This window comes from Canis lupus, chromosome 6, assembly GCF_048164855.1.
Source record: "Canis lupus baileyi chromosome 6, mCanLup2.hap1, whole genome shotgun sequence".
In the NCBI taxonomy this organism is placed as follows: domain Eukaryota; kingdom Metazoa; phylum Chordata; class Mammalia; order Carnivora; family Canidae; genus Canis; species Canis lupus.
In genome coordinates, this window is record NC_132843.1 from 45,572,892 (window position 1) to 45,590,172 (window position 17,281).

At 43.1% G+C, this 17,281-nt stretch overlaps 1 protein-coding gene and 1 long non-coding RNA gene across 10 annotated transcripts in view; one reads left to right on the forward strand and one right to left on the reverse strand.

Annotated features, from left to right (window-relative positions):
- EFCAB2 (EF-hand calcium binding domain 2) overlaps positions 1–316 on the reverse strand; it is a 122,000-nt gene extending 121,684 nt beyond the window's left edge. For 2 of the 8 annotated variants that reach the window (XM_072830277.1, XM_072830271.1), the window contains exon 1: positions 128–304. In XM_072830277.1, the coding sequence (XP_072686378.1) occupies positions 128–158 (31 nt within the window). In that variant the 5' untranslated portion in view covers positions 159–304. Of the gene's footprint in view, positions 1–127 lie in introns of all 8 variants that reach the window. The other 6 variants (XM_072830274.1, XM_072830276.1, XM_072830279.1 and 3 more) reach the window with 5 other exon arrangements.
- On the forward strand, positions 6–16,946 carry LOC140635521 (uncharacterized). Of its 2 annotated transcripts, none has more exons than XR_012032839.1 (3): positions 6–950; positions 8,278–10,920; positions 11,019–16,946. It is a non-coding gene; the product is annotated as an uncharacterized lncRNA (long non-coding RNA). The 2 variants fall into 2 exon arrangements; XR_012032838.1 differs by having other exon boundaries at positions 8,278–8,852; positions 10,819–16,946.
- Positions 16,947–17,281: the final 335 nt, after the last annotated feature.

The window sequence follows — 17,281 nt, forward strand, 5'->3', positions numbered from 1 at the left end:
GAGCTGGCGGCCCCCTGCCCCCGGGCCCGCTCGTCCCTCTCCCCGCGGGGCCGGCGCCGCCGCAGGACCCCGCCCCCCAGCCCGGAGCGCCCCAGTGCGGGCCCGGGTGGCGGCGGGCGGCTCCTACCTGTGCCTTCCCTTTCTTTATCGTCCGCCATCTTGTTGCGGGGCCGTCGCCCGGGAGATGCCCGGCGTCACCCTGGGTCGCCGCGTCCTTGCCGCCTCCGGCCCCCGCGCGAGTCCTGGCCTGGGGCGGCGGCGGCGGCGGCTCGGACCCCGAAGGCTGAAGACCCCGGGGGGGGGGGGGAGGGGGGCCGAGCGCGCGCCCCCGTCCCCTCGCCCCTCCCCAGCGCGCCCCCGCGCCCTCCCCCCGTGCCCCTCCCCTCCCCGAGCTCGGCCCTCTCGGGCTTCGGGGGCCTGGGGTCCGGGGGAGCCCCGGCTCCGCCCGCGGGGACCAGGTGGCGCCGCTCGGGCTTTTCTCCGCGGACGGGAACGCAGCGGGAGAGCCGGGCTCGGGGGCGCAGCGGGGGCACCTGTGCGGCCCCCCGGGGCGGCCGCGGCGGACACGAGTGGCGGGGTTGCCATGGCAGCGGAGCCGTGCCGCCCGGCCCCGACCGCGACCCCGACCCCGACCCCGGCGACCCGGCCCGGAGGTCGGACGTGACCGCCCCGAGGGGTTGCGACGCGGGGAAGTTGTGCCTCCGCGTGTCGGAAATTTTGCTGTCGTCGCACGATGTTAGAATTTTGTCTCGGTGTCAGGATGAGCTCCTTCTACTAGAATGTTTCCTCTTTGAAATGATTTCTGAGTCGGTTCAAACGAATATAAGATTTTGAAGCTAATCTTGGATGATTTTTTTTTTTTTAAGTGCATTCGCGGCCTGGTTTAAATAGCATTGTGTGAAAATGTGCGAACCTGTTCCCTGTAGACGCCGAAGCCTTCAAAGTACAAGGTACTCGTATGTGATGATTTCCTTAACCGGCCTGTTAAGCATACTCTTCTTTATTAAATGACTTTTTCCTGTAGGAGACTCGTTTGGTGCTTCGACCAGCATGCTCTTTGAAATTGAGGAGAAACTATCGAATCATCACAAAATGGCTTCTGTGGGAAGATAGGTCCTTACGTAAAAGGAACACGGTTGTTTACAGTAAATGCTGGACACCCCAAACAGGGGAAAGTCCTCACTAGCATTCACAGAATTCAAATTTCATGGTCCTTGTAGTCTAGTAGTTTGTTTTCCAAGACTGCCTCTTTGCATAGAGATAGTGAAGGGCTTTGAAATAAACGCAGGAAAACCTCAACCTTGGACTCAGGTTGACTTCTCACTTCGCTCTCCTCGTAGGCTGTTTGCAGTTTCCTTTTTCTGGAATGCCTCCCCTCCCCCCTCGCCGGCCCCAGCCTTCACCCTCCCTCAGATGCACGGCGGCTCCCTCCTGGTGCTCAGTGACCTCTTTGAAGGTCACACACTCCTTGAGGCTCCTCTGTGGTCCAGAACTCCTAGAGCCTCTTCCATTGATTGGCCGTGACTTTGTAACATTTGCTTGTACTGTAAGCTCTTGAAGACAGGAGACACTTTAATGGTCCCGTAAGATCCCAAGAGCTTACAATTTTTCAATTCTTGCATCTGAAATAATATATATTTTTAAAATTAAGACTGGAGTTAGTCTTTTCAACGTCTTACTAAGAATTGATCATTTAGATTATTCTGAATACCTACAACAGATTTAAGACAACACTGTTCCTCTACATTGGGGTGAGTAAAAGAGCAGTGTATATTAATTAACCCCTCCCCTCCAGTGGGGTTTGAAGACAGAAGCCTGAGCATATGAATCTTTAATGTACCCATAGTACCTCGCCTAATTTGGGACACACACTACGAGATTAACATATACTTTTCAATTGGCTAATTAGGTGAATACACATAAAAGTATATCACTATTCTGGAAAACTCCACAAAGTGGGGGGAAAAGGTGGTTTTACAAATGACAACATAGAGGCCTATGCTGCCAGTGAGTAATTATCTACATTATGCTGCTTGACTTTCCACTTTTCTTTGGTTGTAGAAAACTGACTTCTGATTATGTTACACTTTTAATTCTTTTAAAATATTAGCTTCCTTTGGACAACAAACTACAACCATTTTTCTGCCCTTAGACTATAGTTTGTTTCTGAACTATGACTTTGAGTAACTTTGTAATACTGAATGCCACCCAAGCAGTCTTTCACTTAAGATTCTCAGAGTGATTTTTCATGAGTTTTTCTGAAATTCCAAACTGGAAAATTATTTTTGGTCTTAGAAATTATACAATCATAGGGCTAAATCAAACTAATGGATTCTGAAAGAGCAAGGACATAGTTTTAGACAATGACATGCATGATTACTTATTCAGTGGGGCCAGATGGGTATGTACAGGTTATGTCCTTTTGTGTGTTTGAATTTATAGTGAGTTAAATCTGTTCACACAGGCACTGGTCCCATGCTGGTGAGGAACACAGAAGATGTTTCTTCTGAATATGATTAAGCTACCCTAAGATGTGGCTGAAATAGAAAGGATAAGTGGTATAAGGCAAAATCATAGTCAAAAAATCTTCAAACCGCATCTCCTCTCCTATTCTGGGGATAATGGAAATCTCCTTGGGCTAGGAATAATTTAAAAGACAAAAACTGGGTTTTCCATGGGCATTGCCAGGGACTGACATGATCCTAGGCAGGTCATTTATTTCATCTCTTTGAAACTCTGTTAACTCAGGCACCTGGATGGCTCAGTTGGTTAAGCACCTGACTCTTGGTTTGGGCTCATGTCTTGATCTCAGGGTCCTTGGGATTGAGCCTGACATGGAGTTCCTTGCTCAGCGTGAGTCCACTTATCATTCTCCCTGCTCTCTCTCTCTCTCTCTTTTTCTCTCTCTCTAAAATAAATAAAATCCCTTAAAAAATAAAACTCCATTAACTCATGGGGCATTGGGTGGCTCAGTCGGTTAAGTGCCTGCCTTCAGCTCAGGTCATGATCCCAGGGTCCTGGGCTCCCTGCTCAGGGGGAAGTCTGCTTCTCACTCTCCCTCTCCCCACTCCCACTCCTGCTCTCTCTCAAAGAAAAAAATCTTTAAAAAACCAAAAACCCCATTTACTGAGAAAAATAGGAATGGTAATGTCCAAACTCCCTATCTTGGGGTTTTCATGAGACCCAATAGGCTTTCAAAGTTTAAGACCTTGCAAGGAAATCCACTTTGAGATAAACCCCCATTTCCACGTAGGAAGGAACACTTGAAGGTCAAACTCCCAACTTCTTTCCTGAGATTCAGCTTCCACTGGGCGAGTTTGCTTCTACAGTGCTTCAGTTACACAACAGGAGGTGGGCTGATTCTAGGCCTCACACACCCTGCACTACCAGAATCTGCTCCTTGCAGGACATAGTAGTCTACATGATGGAACTTAGCATCTTCGTGTGTGCCCCTTCCTGGTTTCCACCTTGCCATTTTTAACCTTCCCAAGTAGAAGTGGCTTTAAATATATCTAGATTCATTGAACTCTAGGCCCAGGAAATGACAGGAAGGCAGTTACTTCTCTGTTTGTCTAATTCTGTTTTTCTAAAGAAGGTTACAGCCCTTCCCTACATGCTTAATAAGAATGTCCAGGCCTCGGGCTCGTTCAGTTGGTAGAGCACGCAACTCTTGATCTCAGAGTGATGAGTTTGAGCTCCATGTTGGATGTAGAAACAACTTAAAATACAATCATAAAAAAAATGTCCAGGGATCCCTGGGTGGCGCAGCGGTTTGGCGCCTGCCTTTGGCCCAGGGCGCGATCCTGGAGACTCGGGATCAAATTTCTCCCTCTGCCTATGTCTCTGCCTCTCTCTCTTTCTCTCTCTCTCTCTCTCTATCATAAATAAATAAAAATAAAACAAAAAAATAAATAAATAAAATGTCCAGCCCTTCAGATACTACCCCTACCTGTAGGTGAGTAGCCTTACCCTGGGATCTCACAAAGAAAACCTTATCAGAATACAGCAGAATAACAGTTTGGTTTATTACAGTTCTAGCAATAAAAATAACTCTTCTAAATACTTTGCATACATTATCTCTTAAGCCTTATGAGGCTGGTAGTGGGATCCCTGTTTTATGGATGAAAAATCTACATCTTGGGGCACCTGGGTGTCTCAGTAGTTGAGCATCTGCCTTTGGCTCAGGCCATGATCCTGGGGTCCTGGGATGGAGTCCTGCATGGGGCTCCCTGCAGGGAGCCTGCTTCTCCCTCTGCCTATGTCTCTGCCTTTCTCTCTATGTCTTTCCTCAGTAAATAAGTGAAATCCTAAAAAAAAAAAAAAAAAAATACATCTTCACATCAATGACTTAAGATCTCTGAACAAGAGAGCTGGGTAGGAATCTAGCTCTGATTCCAGAGTCCATGTGCTATACGGCTTCTTAATAAATATATCATTGTTATATCCTGCTTAGTAACCTGAATATTTAGAGAAGGGCAAAAATCCTGGGCAGAAATAGTCACCTTCCTCCTCCCACTTTTTTTTTCTTTACTGCTTCAAAACATCAACCAAAGCAACTGGCAGAGACTTCTAGGGACTCTGAGGGAACCAGATAACAGATTTCACATTGTCCTTGTCTGGACAAAGATTTAAAGTCCTAGCTTTCAGATGGCAGATGAGGACATATGCCCTCTCTGCTATGACCCAGTCAGTGGTGTGCTCATCATCTTCTCTTCCCTCCCCACCTTCCTGCAGACTGAGATGTCAGGCCTCTGGAAGAGGGAGAATTGTGTTAAATTCTTGGCCCCAGAAAAGAGCATGTTCAGAGCCAGAGCTGCTCTGGGCTTTTTAGGGAGATCCAGACAGGAAGCTGGGACTGCAGCACTTGTTGGGCAGTTTGAAAGTAAATGTTACATGAAACCACAACTCTTAGAGCATTTAGAAAAATCACACTCCTGGCCCTATTTTTCTCAAAAGGCACATGTTTCTTTCTGTTGCACTTCAAAACACACATTGACATGGCAAGTCACTGTTTAATTCATTACCAAAACATTTCCTGTCCTGAGTAGCACTTTTCAGGGACTCTCAGGGCTGAGCAACTTTTGGTGAGTCTCTGTTCTTTCTCCGCTGAAGATAAGACCTGAGAGTTAAACAGTGATGGAAGCTGACCCAGAGATTCAGTAAATGTTTATGATTGCTCATATAACCTCTTCCTCCTCCCCCAAGGGTGAAAATAGAGAAAAAAGTGTAGAATGATGCTGGTAATTGACTTGGGAATGATTTTTTTAGTTCCAGCTCCAAAAATAAATCTTTGAAAAGTGAATTTCATTTATGTTAACTTTTTTTTAAAGATTTTATTTCTTTATTCATGAGAGACACAGAAAGAGAGGCAGAGACATAGGCAGAGGGAGAAGCAGGCTCCCCATAGGGAGCCTGATGTGGGACTCGATTCCAAGACCCAGGGATCATGACCTGAGCCAAAGGCAGACGCTCAACCACTAAGCCACCCAGGCACCCCTCATTTATGTTAACATTTACATAAGGAGATAATGCTGGATAGACAAATCAAGCCAATAGAAGATAAACAGACCCAAGATTGAACCACAGTGCACTGCCCCTTAGCTCTTTGACTTTGGACATGTTCTTTCTCCTCTGGAACCTGTTCCCCACCTGAGTTTATGTGGAGGCTAGAGGAACATATGGAGATGGTTGACCAGTTGGAACGTGAAGCTACCTCTACTGCTCCGTTGAATTCTGGCCTGATTTCATGTCTTTGGACTATGGCTGAGTGACTCTTCCATGGCTCTGGGGCCAGTAGTGATACTATTTGGTGCACTTTATTATATTCTAAGAACTTCTCCAAGCAGTTTATACGGACTGTCCTGCTCGATCATCACAATATCCCTGTAAGAAGGCTCATGGTAAGATTCCCATACTGAAGATGATGAAACCAAGAGTGAAGATCCCCAAATAGGTCTCCCACTGTTGTGCCCCAAAGGCTCTCCTGATATTCTGACTCAGGATCGATCTCTGGATTTTTCATTTCCTCCCTCTGCAAGGTCCCAGGGCCTGCTCTCTCCCTCTTGAAGGAGGCGTTGTCCACCATGGGGTGAGGAAAGGTCCTGGGAAGGGGATCTAGGGATCTCCAGCACCATCATCCTTGCTACCCTTAAATATGATCATGTAATTTTTTTTTAATTTTAAGGGTTTTACAGCCACCTTATGAGGAAAGAGGATAATAAAATTAACATATGGGAATATTATACACATCCTAGAATCCTAGCAATTTTTTAGAAACATGGTTCCTATGATTCATAAAGTTCTTGACTCTGAGATGGTAAGAGGGTGTCCTTGGGGCACCTGGGTGGCTCAGTCAGTTAAGAGTCTGCCTTCGGCTTAGGTTATGATCTCAGGGTCCTGGGATTGAGCCACACGTTGGGCTCCCTGCTCAGTGGATACCGTTTTTCCCTTTCTCTCTGCTGCTCCTCCTGCTTGTGCGCGCACTCGCTCTCTCTCTCTCTCTCTGTCAAATGAATAAATAAAACCTTAAAAAAAAAAAAAAAAAGGTGTGGCTAGCCCATGCAGCTCTTTGCCTTCACCCTACTGTTTCAATGCTACCACTACCATAATTAATTTTCCTTCCCAGAGTTTGTACAAATTAACAACAGTCCACATGGCTTTTACAGGACAATAGAAAAATATCCTAATGGATAAATAAATAGTTCTAGATATATGTATATACATATTTTTTAATTGCTGAATATATTACTATTATTTTGTACTATAGAGAATTTCAATTCCACTTGCAACCTTAGCATTGACAAGAAATTGGTTCCATGCTGTGTCTCACCCTGACTTCATAGGCCTAACCTATGATTATGGCCCCTTACTAAAATGCCTGCAAATAACACTCAGTTGAGACTCAGCAATTTTGTGAATTGAAAGCTAACTCCTTGCTACAGTTTCACCTTACCTAATAAGTCCCCTAGAACAGGGATCTACAACCCCATCATCAACAATATCACTAAGCAAAACAATACAAACCTACAGAGATGAAAAATCTCAGGTTTTGCTGGGTTTTTCTTTATGGTCTTCTGTTTTCAGGTCAGCTGTCCTTTCAAGAAGGTAAGGAAAGTGTGAGGTTGAGAGTGAATGGTGGCAGCTGGAGAGAGGCTAGAAGGGAAGTTATTTTGGGGAAGGCTTGAGTGGGAAGGGAACAAGGCAAAATCCATCACACACGGAGAGAGGGAGCAGGTGCAGGGCAGCCAGGGGAGGGCTACCTAGGAAAGGGTTGACTGTTTCTGTAGTCCCTCTTTCTCCAGTCCTACAGGAGGAAGATTCACTCACTATAGAAAACATGAAGTGCCTACTGTGTGCGGGACAATCTGTGAAGCACAATGTGAATTTTACAAATGTGATAGCTCATAGTTGCTCACTATTTGCTGATATTCCTTTGGAGCTAGTGGTGTTAAGCTAGCAGTTTTTTGTTTGGGTTTGGGTTTGTTTTTTAAAGATTTTATTTTAGCACAAGTAAGGGCAGAGGGAGAAGGAGAAGCAGACTTCCAGCTGAGTGGGGATCCCAAAATGGGGCTCGATCCCAGACCTAAGACCATGACCTAAGCCGAAGGCAGATGCTTGACCAAGTGAGCCACCCAGATGCCCCATGGTTTGGAGTTTTGTGGGTTTTTTGGTCCCAAATTTACTAAGTTTTCAACCTACAAAACTGAAATATTCATCCACCACAGCTACCTTCTCCTTCAAATGATGTATAGTGCATGCTATAACCATACCATGGCCATAGTAGTTTGTATCTATAATGTGTGATCAATTCTCAGTTATCCAGAACACCATAGAAGGATGTCATTAGGGGAAGGGGGAGGAGAAAGGATGTCATTGGATTAGACTAATGGTGTCCTTCTCCAGGAGGTAAAAGTAAGTTAAACCTCCATGTGAAGAGCAGGAGATTGTGAATTTAATTTTTAAAATCTATTCACTAGATTGTTTTATTTCAGTGCCTCGAATGGGTCTTCAGGCCTTTGAATTCATTGACCTTTAACGGAGTAGAATATTAACTAGAAACTTAATACTAATTATAGCTGTCTCATAGGAGAGAGGGCTGTGTATTGTATTTGTTCTAATTGTACAACAATGAAAAAAAAAAAGCAAAACCAAGAATATAATGAATACTTTTGAAATTAATGCCCACAAACACAAAACCATCTCTGAATCTTAAATAACTATGCCTGTACAGAATAAAGGCTTATGTATATCTCTTTTTTTTTTTTTTATTTATGATAGGCACACAGTGAGAGAGAGAGAGAGAGGCAGAGACACAGGCAGAGGGAGAAGCAGGCTCCATGCACCGGAAGCCCGACGTGGGATTCGATCCCGGGCCTCCAGGATCGCGCCCTGGGCCAAAGGCAGGCGCCAAACCGCTGCGCCACCCAGGGATCCCCTGTATATCTCTTTTTAATGCCCTTCATCTCAACATGTGAGTGCCAAAGACTGTGGCCTTGTCTTTATATTATTTTTTTTAAATGATCACTTTAGGGACACCTGGGTGGTTCAGTCAGTCGGGCATCTGCCTTTGGTTCAGGGCTTCTGCCTTTGGCTTGAAGCCCCACTCAGTCTCCCTGTTCCACAGGGAATCTGCTTCTCCCTCTCCCCCTGCCCCTCCCTCTGCTTGTGCTCTCTCTCTTTCTTTGTCAAATAAATAAAATCTTTTTTAAAAATGATCACTTTAACAATGAACAGCATAATGAGAGAGCCTGAATTTTGTTTTTCTTTTTCTCTGATGTTATTTAGGAATATCTACTGCTGGCATTGCTGTGGAATATTTATCAGACCTCTCTGCCTCCATGTCTTTAAAACGGGTATAATGTCTTTACCACTTGATTATACGTAGGTTTTGAAATCCTAGGATGATAATTATGATCTTTCCCATGAAGTAGCACTTACCTAGTAACAACACAAATTTGAGGATCAAATTTGTGAAATAGGATCAGGATATTGAGAGTTAAAGGCAAATTTCATATCCAGTCCAGGGTCTGTACACCTGTATGCCATCCAAGACTCTTGTCTGTTGTACTCTTGTCTGTCCAGCTTGCACTATCCTGGCAATTAATGCTTCTTCATGGTCCATAGCAAATAAAGTGGACAGAGTTGCCTGTGTGGCTCAGTGGTTAAGCATCTGACTTCAGGTCATGATCTCAGGGTCCTGGCACCAAGCCAGGCTCCCCACTCAGTGGGGAGTCTGTTTGTCCCTCTCTCTTTGCCCCTCCCACTACTTGTGCTCTGTCTTGCTCTCAAATAAATAAATAAAATCTTTAAAAAAAAAAATAGGATTAGAGGATCCCTGGGTGGCTCAGCAGTTTCGCACCTGCCTTTGGCCCAGGGCGCGATCCTGGAGTGCCGGAATCGAGACCCGTGTCAGGTTCCCGGCATGAAGCCTGCTTCTCCCTCTGCCTGTGTCTCTGCCTTTCTCTCTCTCTCTCTCTATGTCTATCATAAATAAATTTTAAAAAAAATAAATCTTTAAATAAAAATAAAACTAAAAAATAGGATTAAGGGCAGCCCGAGTGGCTCAGCAGTTTAGTGCTGCCTTCAGCCCAGGGTGTGATCCTGGAGACCTGGGATCGAGTCCCACGTCGGGTTCCCTGCACGGAGCCTGCTTCTCCTTCTGCCTGTGTGTCTGCCTCTCTCTCTCTCTCTCTCTCATGAATAAATAAAATCTTTTTAAAAATAAGCTGGTGGGATACCTGGGTGGCGCAGCGGTTTGGCGCCTGCTTTTAGCCCAGGGCGCGATCCTGGAGACTCGGGATCGAATCCCACATTGGGCTCCCGGTGCATGGAGCCTGCTTCTCCCTCTGCCTGTGTCTCTGCCTCTCTCTCTCTCTCTCTCTCTCTCTCTCTCTCTCTGTGACTATCATAAATAATAAATTTTAAAAATTAAAAAAAAAATAAGCTGGTGACTTTGGCCAAATCTCTTGACCTCTGTGGAACTCTATGTGGATTAGAAAAACCAAAATAGGCCTTTCAAGTTCAAAATTTCATTAGTTTATGAATCCCCTATTACCAAAATGAGTGGTAGACTGTGTCAGATGGCTCATATTTTTTAAAAATGTACATAGTTGGGTTTTCTAAATATGTACTTAAAAATCTAGTACCTCCACCCAGGATATTACAAATATTGCTTAAAATGAAACTAAATTTTAAAAATTATTCAATTTATGTCAAGTTAAAGAAAATACTATCAGATTGTACAAGTAACATGGATATGACAAAAGCCTTAAGTGAAGAATAACTGAATAAAGTTTGGGAACACTGGATTAATCAATGAACTAATCCATTCAAGAAAACTGTCAAACTTGACCTTGACCCTGAGCTCTTCTTTTTAATCTATATTCTCTAGATAATTTGGCTCACTTCATGAACAGGTACCTCAGAACTGACGAGGGGGCGGGGGAACAGTATAGTAAGAAAGGTACATCAGAGAAATGCCCAGGAGTGAGGGACCAGACAGCAGAGTGTTAAATCTAATTCTGAAACACCTTCATTATTTCTGAAAATTTTCCTGAAATAGTCTACAGGGCCAATTTGTGAGTAGAGGGAAGGAGTGATTCAGCCCATCATAGAGTTTTTCAGGCCATAAACATTCCCCACATGGCAGGGCAGGTAACAAGAGGTATTAATGGTGAAGCCACCATGGTCCTGTCAGCAGGCAGGTGTCCCTGGCACCCACCCAATCCGCATTCCCCAGAGGAGAGGAGATGCTCGCCTCTCATTTTTACATGAAGTTTTCAAGTACCCAAAGCCTGTGGCTCTGCCTTTAATCCTCAGGTGGAGCATCTCAGTCCCCAAGGAGTGATGCATCTTACTCGTCTTCTTTACCTTGAACCTTTGCCCAATGCCTGAAACATGCTCACAGGACCCGACATGTGGGTAAGTCATGAATGAGGCTTAATCCACCCCTTCTAAAGGCATACTTAAGACAGCAGTTATCTGCAGTGTTGTCACCTGTCCTGTGCCTTTGTGTCAAGAGGTGAAGAGGCTGGGGCATGTCTCGGATCTCCGCCAGGAGATCTGTCAGAGAGCCGACAGGGGGCGCCTCGCTCAACAACTGTTTCCGCAGTGTGCAAAGCTTGCCATTGAAGATGCATCTGGATTCCACACAATGTCCGGTATTCCAAGTTTCCCTTTATAATCTTCTCTTCAAGGGGCTCCTGGATGGCTCAGTCCATTGAGCATCCAACTTTTGTTTTCAGCTCAGGTGGTGATCTCAGGGTCATTAGATCAAGCCCTGCTGCCAGCTCCCTACTTGAGTTTGCTTAAGAGTCTGCCTCTCCCTCTGCCTCTCCCCCTGTCCTCTCTCTCTCTCTCTCTCTCAAATACATTTTTAAAAATAATAATAACCTGCTCTTTAAGTTTGAGTAGCTTCCTTGATGAATGCTTATTGATTCTTTGCTCAAAGTGAAACCTTTTTTTTTTCCTTTAGTTCTTGGGAAAAATCAGTCCTTGATTGTAGTAATCAGCTTATCTCAGGTACTTAGTGATATCCCCTCTGTTACTTTTATAAAATAATAACTAGGGGCACCTGGGTGGCTCAGTCAGCGAGGTGTCTGCCTTTGGCTCAGGTCATGATCTCAGGGTCCTGGGATCGAGTCCCATGTCGGGCTCCCTACTCAGTGGGGAGCCTGTTTCTCCCTCTCCTGTTGGGCTCGGCTCTCTGTGGCTATCTCTGTCTGTCTCTCAAATAAATAAATAAAATCTTTAAAACAAAATGAAACAAAACAAAATGAAATAGGAATCCTATGTGCTAGACCCAAAACTACATATAGAACTTTTAACTCTTGCACCAGTGCTATCAGGTTTATACTATGATTATTCCCCCTTGACATTCTAAGAAACTGTGGCCTGGAGAAATGAAATTTCTTCTGCAAAGACCCAAAGTCAAAATTTGTATTGACCAAAGCGAGTTATGTACCCAAGTAGTCCAACCCCAAAATCCACACTATTAGCCACTCTCCCTTGTTTTGTCCCTAGTAATCTTATTTTGTTTCATGTTTTACAAATAAACCTCTCTCAAATTTTTTTTAAGAAAAGGGTTATTCCTCCTTAATTGATAAATCGATATAATTATGGGCAGCCCGGGTGGCTCAGCGGTTTAGCGCCGCCTTCAGCCCAGGGTGTGATCTTGGGGACCTGGGATCAAGTCCCACTTCGGGCTCCCTGCATGGAGCCTGCTTCTCCCTCTGCCTGTGTCTCTGCCTTTCTCTGTGTGCGTCTCTCATGAATAAATAAATAAAATCTTTTTTTAAAAATCAATATAATGGTGAGTCCTTCTGTAACGTTTTTTTAATCCTTTGTATGGTATCCCAAGAATTCATTTCCCAAATGTATCTTTACATCTGTATTTTTGTGGAAAGTTTTGCTTGATGTGATATTCTATTTCAAGTTATGATACACACCCATCTGTCCTCTTCTGGCTGTTCGTGGAATAAGATTATGCGAGTTAGGGACACACGTCTCATGGCTTCTTCCCTAAATAATCATACATGCAGCTGGGACACTCTAACAACTGCAAGAAAGCAAATTGTGTGCTCGGAACAACATTTTTAAAGTAGGGGATTGAAGGAGAGCTGAAGCTGTGACCTTCTCCTGAAAGCCATTTGTGGTTCTGGGGAAGGAGTCCTTGGCACAGCATTTGGAGTTTTTATCTGGCATACCAGCTCCCAGGGTTTCAAATGACAGTGACAGAGTATGAACCAACTTTCTAAGTCTGCCACTGTAAATTTGCTGGACGCAGAGGGAATAGTTCTGAATGTGGCTTCTGTGCCCCATCCTTTCTATTTACCTACCAGCTTACCCGTGTGTGACCTGCACCCTACCCCCCAGACATTTCGAACATGAACTATTCTCTCTCCTCTACTTAAATATCTTAAGGAAATGTATATTGTTGTAGCGTATCTAGTATGCATTAATAAGTACCATAGCCTCAAAATTAATGGGTTTGTAAATGATGCCATTGCAGATAAATGAAGACTATGTCATCTTCGTTGATTTATTTGCGTATGTATATATATGCATGTGTGCGCGAGTATGTATTTTCTGCTGAAAAGAAGGGATAGACGGAATCTGAAATGGAGGTGGATAATTGCATATAAATGTATAATCAGTTTATGCCTGATCTTCCTTTTCTGTTGCAACCGCTGTTGCTGCTTTCTGTGACTTGGTATTAGATTGAATTTCTGCTCCTGCTATGTTTAGAATCTATTTTTGACTTGGCCAACTGATTTACTATGGAGCCATGTGAGTGTTGCTATTTTTAAATATATAATAGTTGTCCCTAGAAGCCATTTAAAGCCCCGCAGAAAACCATTGTATGCCTGCCCCCACTGTACCCTACATGTTCCAGGATGTAAGATAATGACTTAAAAAAAATTTTTTTTACCAAGTTCCTGCCGTATGAGAGGCAACAGGCTGTGTGCTTTCAAATGTTATCTGATGTAATACTCAAAAAAAATCCTGTGTTGCTAGAGATTTCTCACCTTACCAAGCACATCGTAACTCTACATGTAATTGTAAAGCTGTGTCCTGAGTGGAATGAGTGTCAGTATTAATACCAGTTGGTCCTCAGTTCAAATCCTATCCTTGTCACTTGTTAGCTCTGTGGACTTGAGCAAATTACCCAGCCTGAGTCTCAGCTCTTTCACTTGCAAAATGGGAAAATAGCAAAGTAGCCGTGAAGAAATACTGGGCTGGTGTAATATTATCAGGCACTTCTACAGTGTCTGGCACAAAACAGCAGCAACATAAAAGATGGGAATTGCTACTTATTATTCTGAGTTGCTTCTTGTCCTATAAGAGAAAAGGTCAAAGAGTTTGGAAGACACATCAGTTAAATGCTCACTCTGCTGCTCCTGGAGCTCTTTGGGCAGTCTCAATCGGAGTGGCTGAGAGGCCTGCAATCACCACATTCAGCATTTGAACACTCGCCAAACCTTTCAGTTGGGGCCTTTTGCCCCTGGGAGTCCTCAGACATCTGCTGGAACCTAGCAAGCGAGTCCTGGTAATTGTTTAACAGAATATTAGCTTTGAGCGGGTGTGTCTTGGCCTGCTTGGTCTCAACACAGAAAGAAGCAGCAAAGTACACATACAACTATCAGGGAAACCCTGGCCTCCTGTGTCTACACCCGATTAGGTCTGGGTTAAAACCACTTGGTGACGATTCCAGAATCCCTGTCATGTCCTCTGGGAGATGGAATGCTCTCTGGGTCCAGGGCCTGTGGAGCTTTCCTAAGTGGTCTGGGTCACACCCATGACTTTGAGTTTTCCCTGAATGCCGGCAGAGATAACAGCCTTGGTTTGCCTACTCCGGTTCCAAGGACATCTCATGAATGGTCTTCTCTACTGTCTGCTGTTGGGCTGACCTGTTCAGAGACGTTGACACAGTTCCTCTAGGTTGGGGTAGGAGTTAGGAGACCCGGGCTGCTGAGGTTGGGGAGGAAAGGGACAAAAGGTCTTACATTTTGAGTACCTACCAATGTGCCAGGAACTTCAGAAATAATATCATTGCAGCAGGTAAATTAAGGGAAAGATTTTCCTCCCACTGTGTTTGCTTAGAGTTAAATCTCTTGTAGTTCAAATGCAGACTCTTTTGGGCGCCTGGCAGGCTCAGTGGAACATGTGACTCTTGATCTCAGGATGGTGAGTTCAAGCCCTACCTTGGGTGTAGGGATTACTTAAAAATAAAATCTTCAAAAAAGAAAAGAAAAGAAAACTCCTTTTTATGACTACTTCAAGAGACAAATTATTTTTTATGGCTATCTGAACAAACTGAAAAGAATTCTATGAGTCCTCTCACACTAAATATCCACTGATGCTCAATGTCTACTACCATACAATATATTCAGAAGAAATATTTGCAGATTGTAATTTTGATTGTCTGGTTTCAGTGCTTTGAGGGTCTTAACAGACTTTCTCAAGCAGTTATTAATCGTCAGGTGCTTATCTACTCCTCAAGTGCAAGGATTTGGGTTTTCATTTTTCTGGCATTTGCCAAATCACCTAATACAGGGCCCTGTCATAGTATCTGCCTCTCAGCACTAGCTGTGGCAAGGAACATTTTGTGATGCTGGCTCATACCTAAAGACAGAAACATTTTCTAAACAAGTATTTTTGCATGAAATTTCACAAACTGAAGGGCTCTCATTTTGTGTTATACAACTCTATAATCTGGGACACCTGGGTGGCTCAGCGGTTGAGTGTCTGCCTTCAGCTCAGGTCATGATCCCAGGGTCCTGGGATGGAGTCCGTCATGGGGGTCCCCACAGGGGACCTGCTTCTCCCTCTGCCTATGCCTCCTCTCTCTGTGTGTCTCTAGTGAATAAATAAATAAAATCTTAAAAATAAATAAATCAAATTCTATGACCTAAGTCATCTTTGGAGATGGTGGATTGTTTTTTTTTTTTTTTTGTATTTTTTTAAAGACTTTATTTTTAAGTAATGTCTACACCCAGAGTGGGGCCTGAACTCACAACCCTGAGATAGAGGGTCACTGGCTCCACCCGCTGAGCCAGCCAGGTGCCCTGGGGATGGTTGATGTTTTTAATGTTTCTCTAATGGGCACAATCTTCTTTGGAAAACTCTTGTTTTATTTGCCTTAAACAGGCAGTCAGGATTCATGTAAATTGTTGATTGTTCATAGAATACAATCTTGTTGGCAAAAATCAAATCTGTAACCGCAAAAAATGTCTTCTTTATAAAAGTTATACAGTTGCCCAAAATATTTTGAAAAACTAGATTTTGCTACTTCAACATCTAAATTGAGTTTACTATCCTGTTCATTATATTTGAAAATATCTGTGTTTAAAGATTAGATGTTCTCAGTAAAGTTTAATGGGTCAGGCATTTTTTTAGAAAAAATTTATTATTAATTAGAATGGTTGGAAGGCAGTGCTTAGAAGTTTTTATAAAGTAAATCTATTATAATGTGGTTCATGTAACTGGTTTAATTCATATATATCATTATAAGACTTTAATGGGACCTTTCAGGGAATTTACTTTGGTTTCTTTGTTATCAAAGCTTTGAGATTTTATAAAAAGAAGATTTCAGTGAAAAAGATAGTGTTGTTTAAAATTCTTTTTCCACTCCTTAAAAGGGATTAACTATTTTTTGTATCAGTAATATATGCATGTGGCACAAAATTTGAAAAGTACCAAGGCTCTATAGCAAAAAGAAAGTCTCCCTCCCTGTCTTGCAACTACCTAAAATTCCTCTCTAGATATAGTTACCGAGTTTTGTTTTGTTTTGTTTTTTGTCTACTTTTTAAAAGCCACATGCGAATATTTATATTATTTAATTAATGTTACCTTCCTTTTAGGAAACCAGGAAAATGTCATAGCATGTAATCCTTCCAAAATTCTATACAAAGTCCTTGTTTTACTTGAGAAGCTTAGAGAAAATAAAATTTGCTTACTTTCTCTGAGCCTTGGGAAAATCTTGTGTTGCATAGTAATATGATAATGATAGTGAAATAAACCCTGCCACAGATTATGAGAGAAAGAACCAAATGACTATATTGTATATTTTAACTAAATAGAAAACCAGTTCATTTGAGCTAAATATCACAATAAAATATTTTTAAATTATTTAATTATCAGTGTTGTGTATACCACTTCATTCTCTGATTTACAAATCCCTGAATCAAAGCTTCCTGTGAGTTTAAATAGGATTTGAAAAATCCAATTTCCCCTCACTGGAAATCCATCTCTCCCTGTGATTTTTTTCAGATGCCACATTCAAAAAAGTAGTACTGGACACTTTAAATATGTTATCTGGGGCACCTAGGTGGCTCAGTCAATTAGGCATCTGCCTTTGGCTCAGGTCATGATCCCAGGGTTCTGGGATTGAGCCCCATATCAGGCATCTGTTTCTCCTTCTTCCTCTGACCCTTCTCCCACTTGGTCTTGCTTTCTCACTAGCTCGCTCTCATAAATAAATAAATAAATAAATAAATAAATAAATAAATAAATAAATAAGTCTAATCCTCATAACAACCTCACGAGGTTGGCTTTGTTGCGCTTTGTGGAAATGGAGAAACCAAGGTTCTAAGAACGGTCGCTAGCCACACGTTCACAGTAGTAAACGCAGACCTGGGGTACACACCTTGCTCTAATGACCCAAGTCACCAATGTTGTTTGAAACACAGAATCTTCTAGTCTGCATGAGGGGTGCATTGCTTGACAGTGTGGATCTCATTTCATCAAGGTATGTGCCAAAAATTTGAAGACATATTTATAA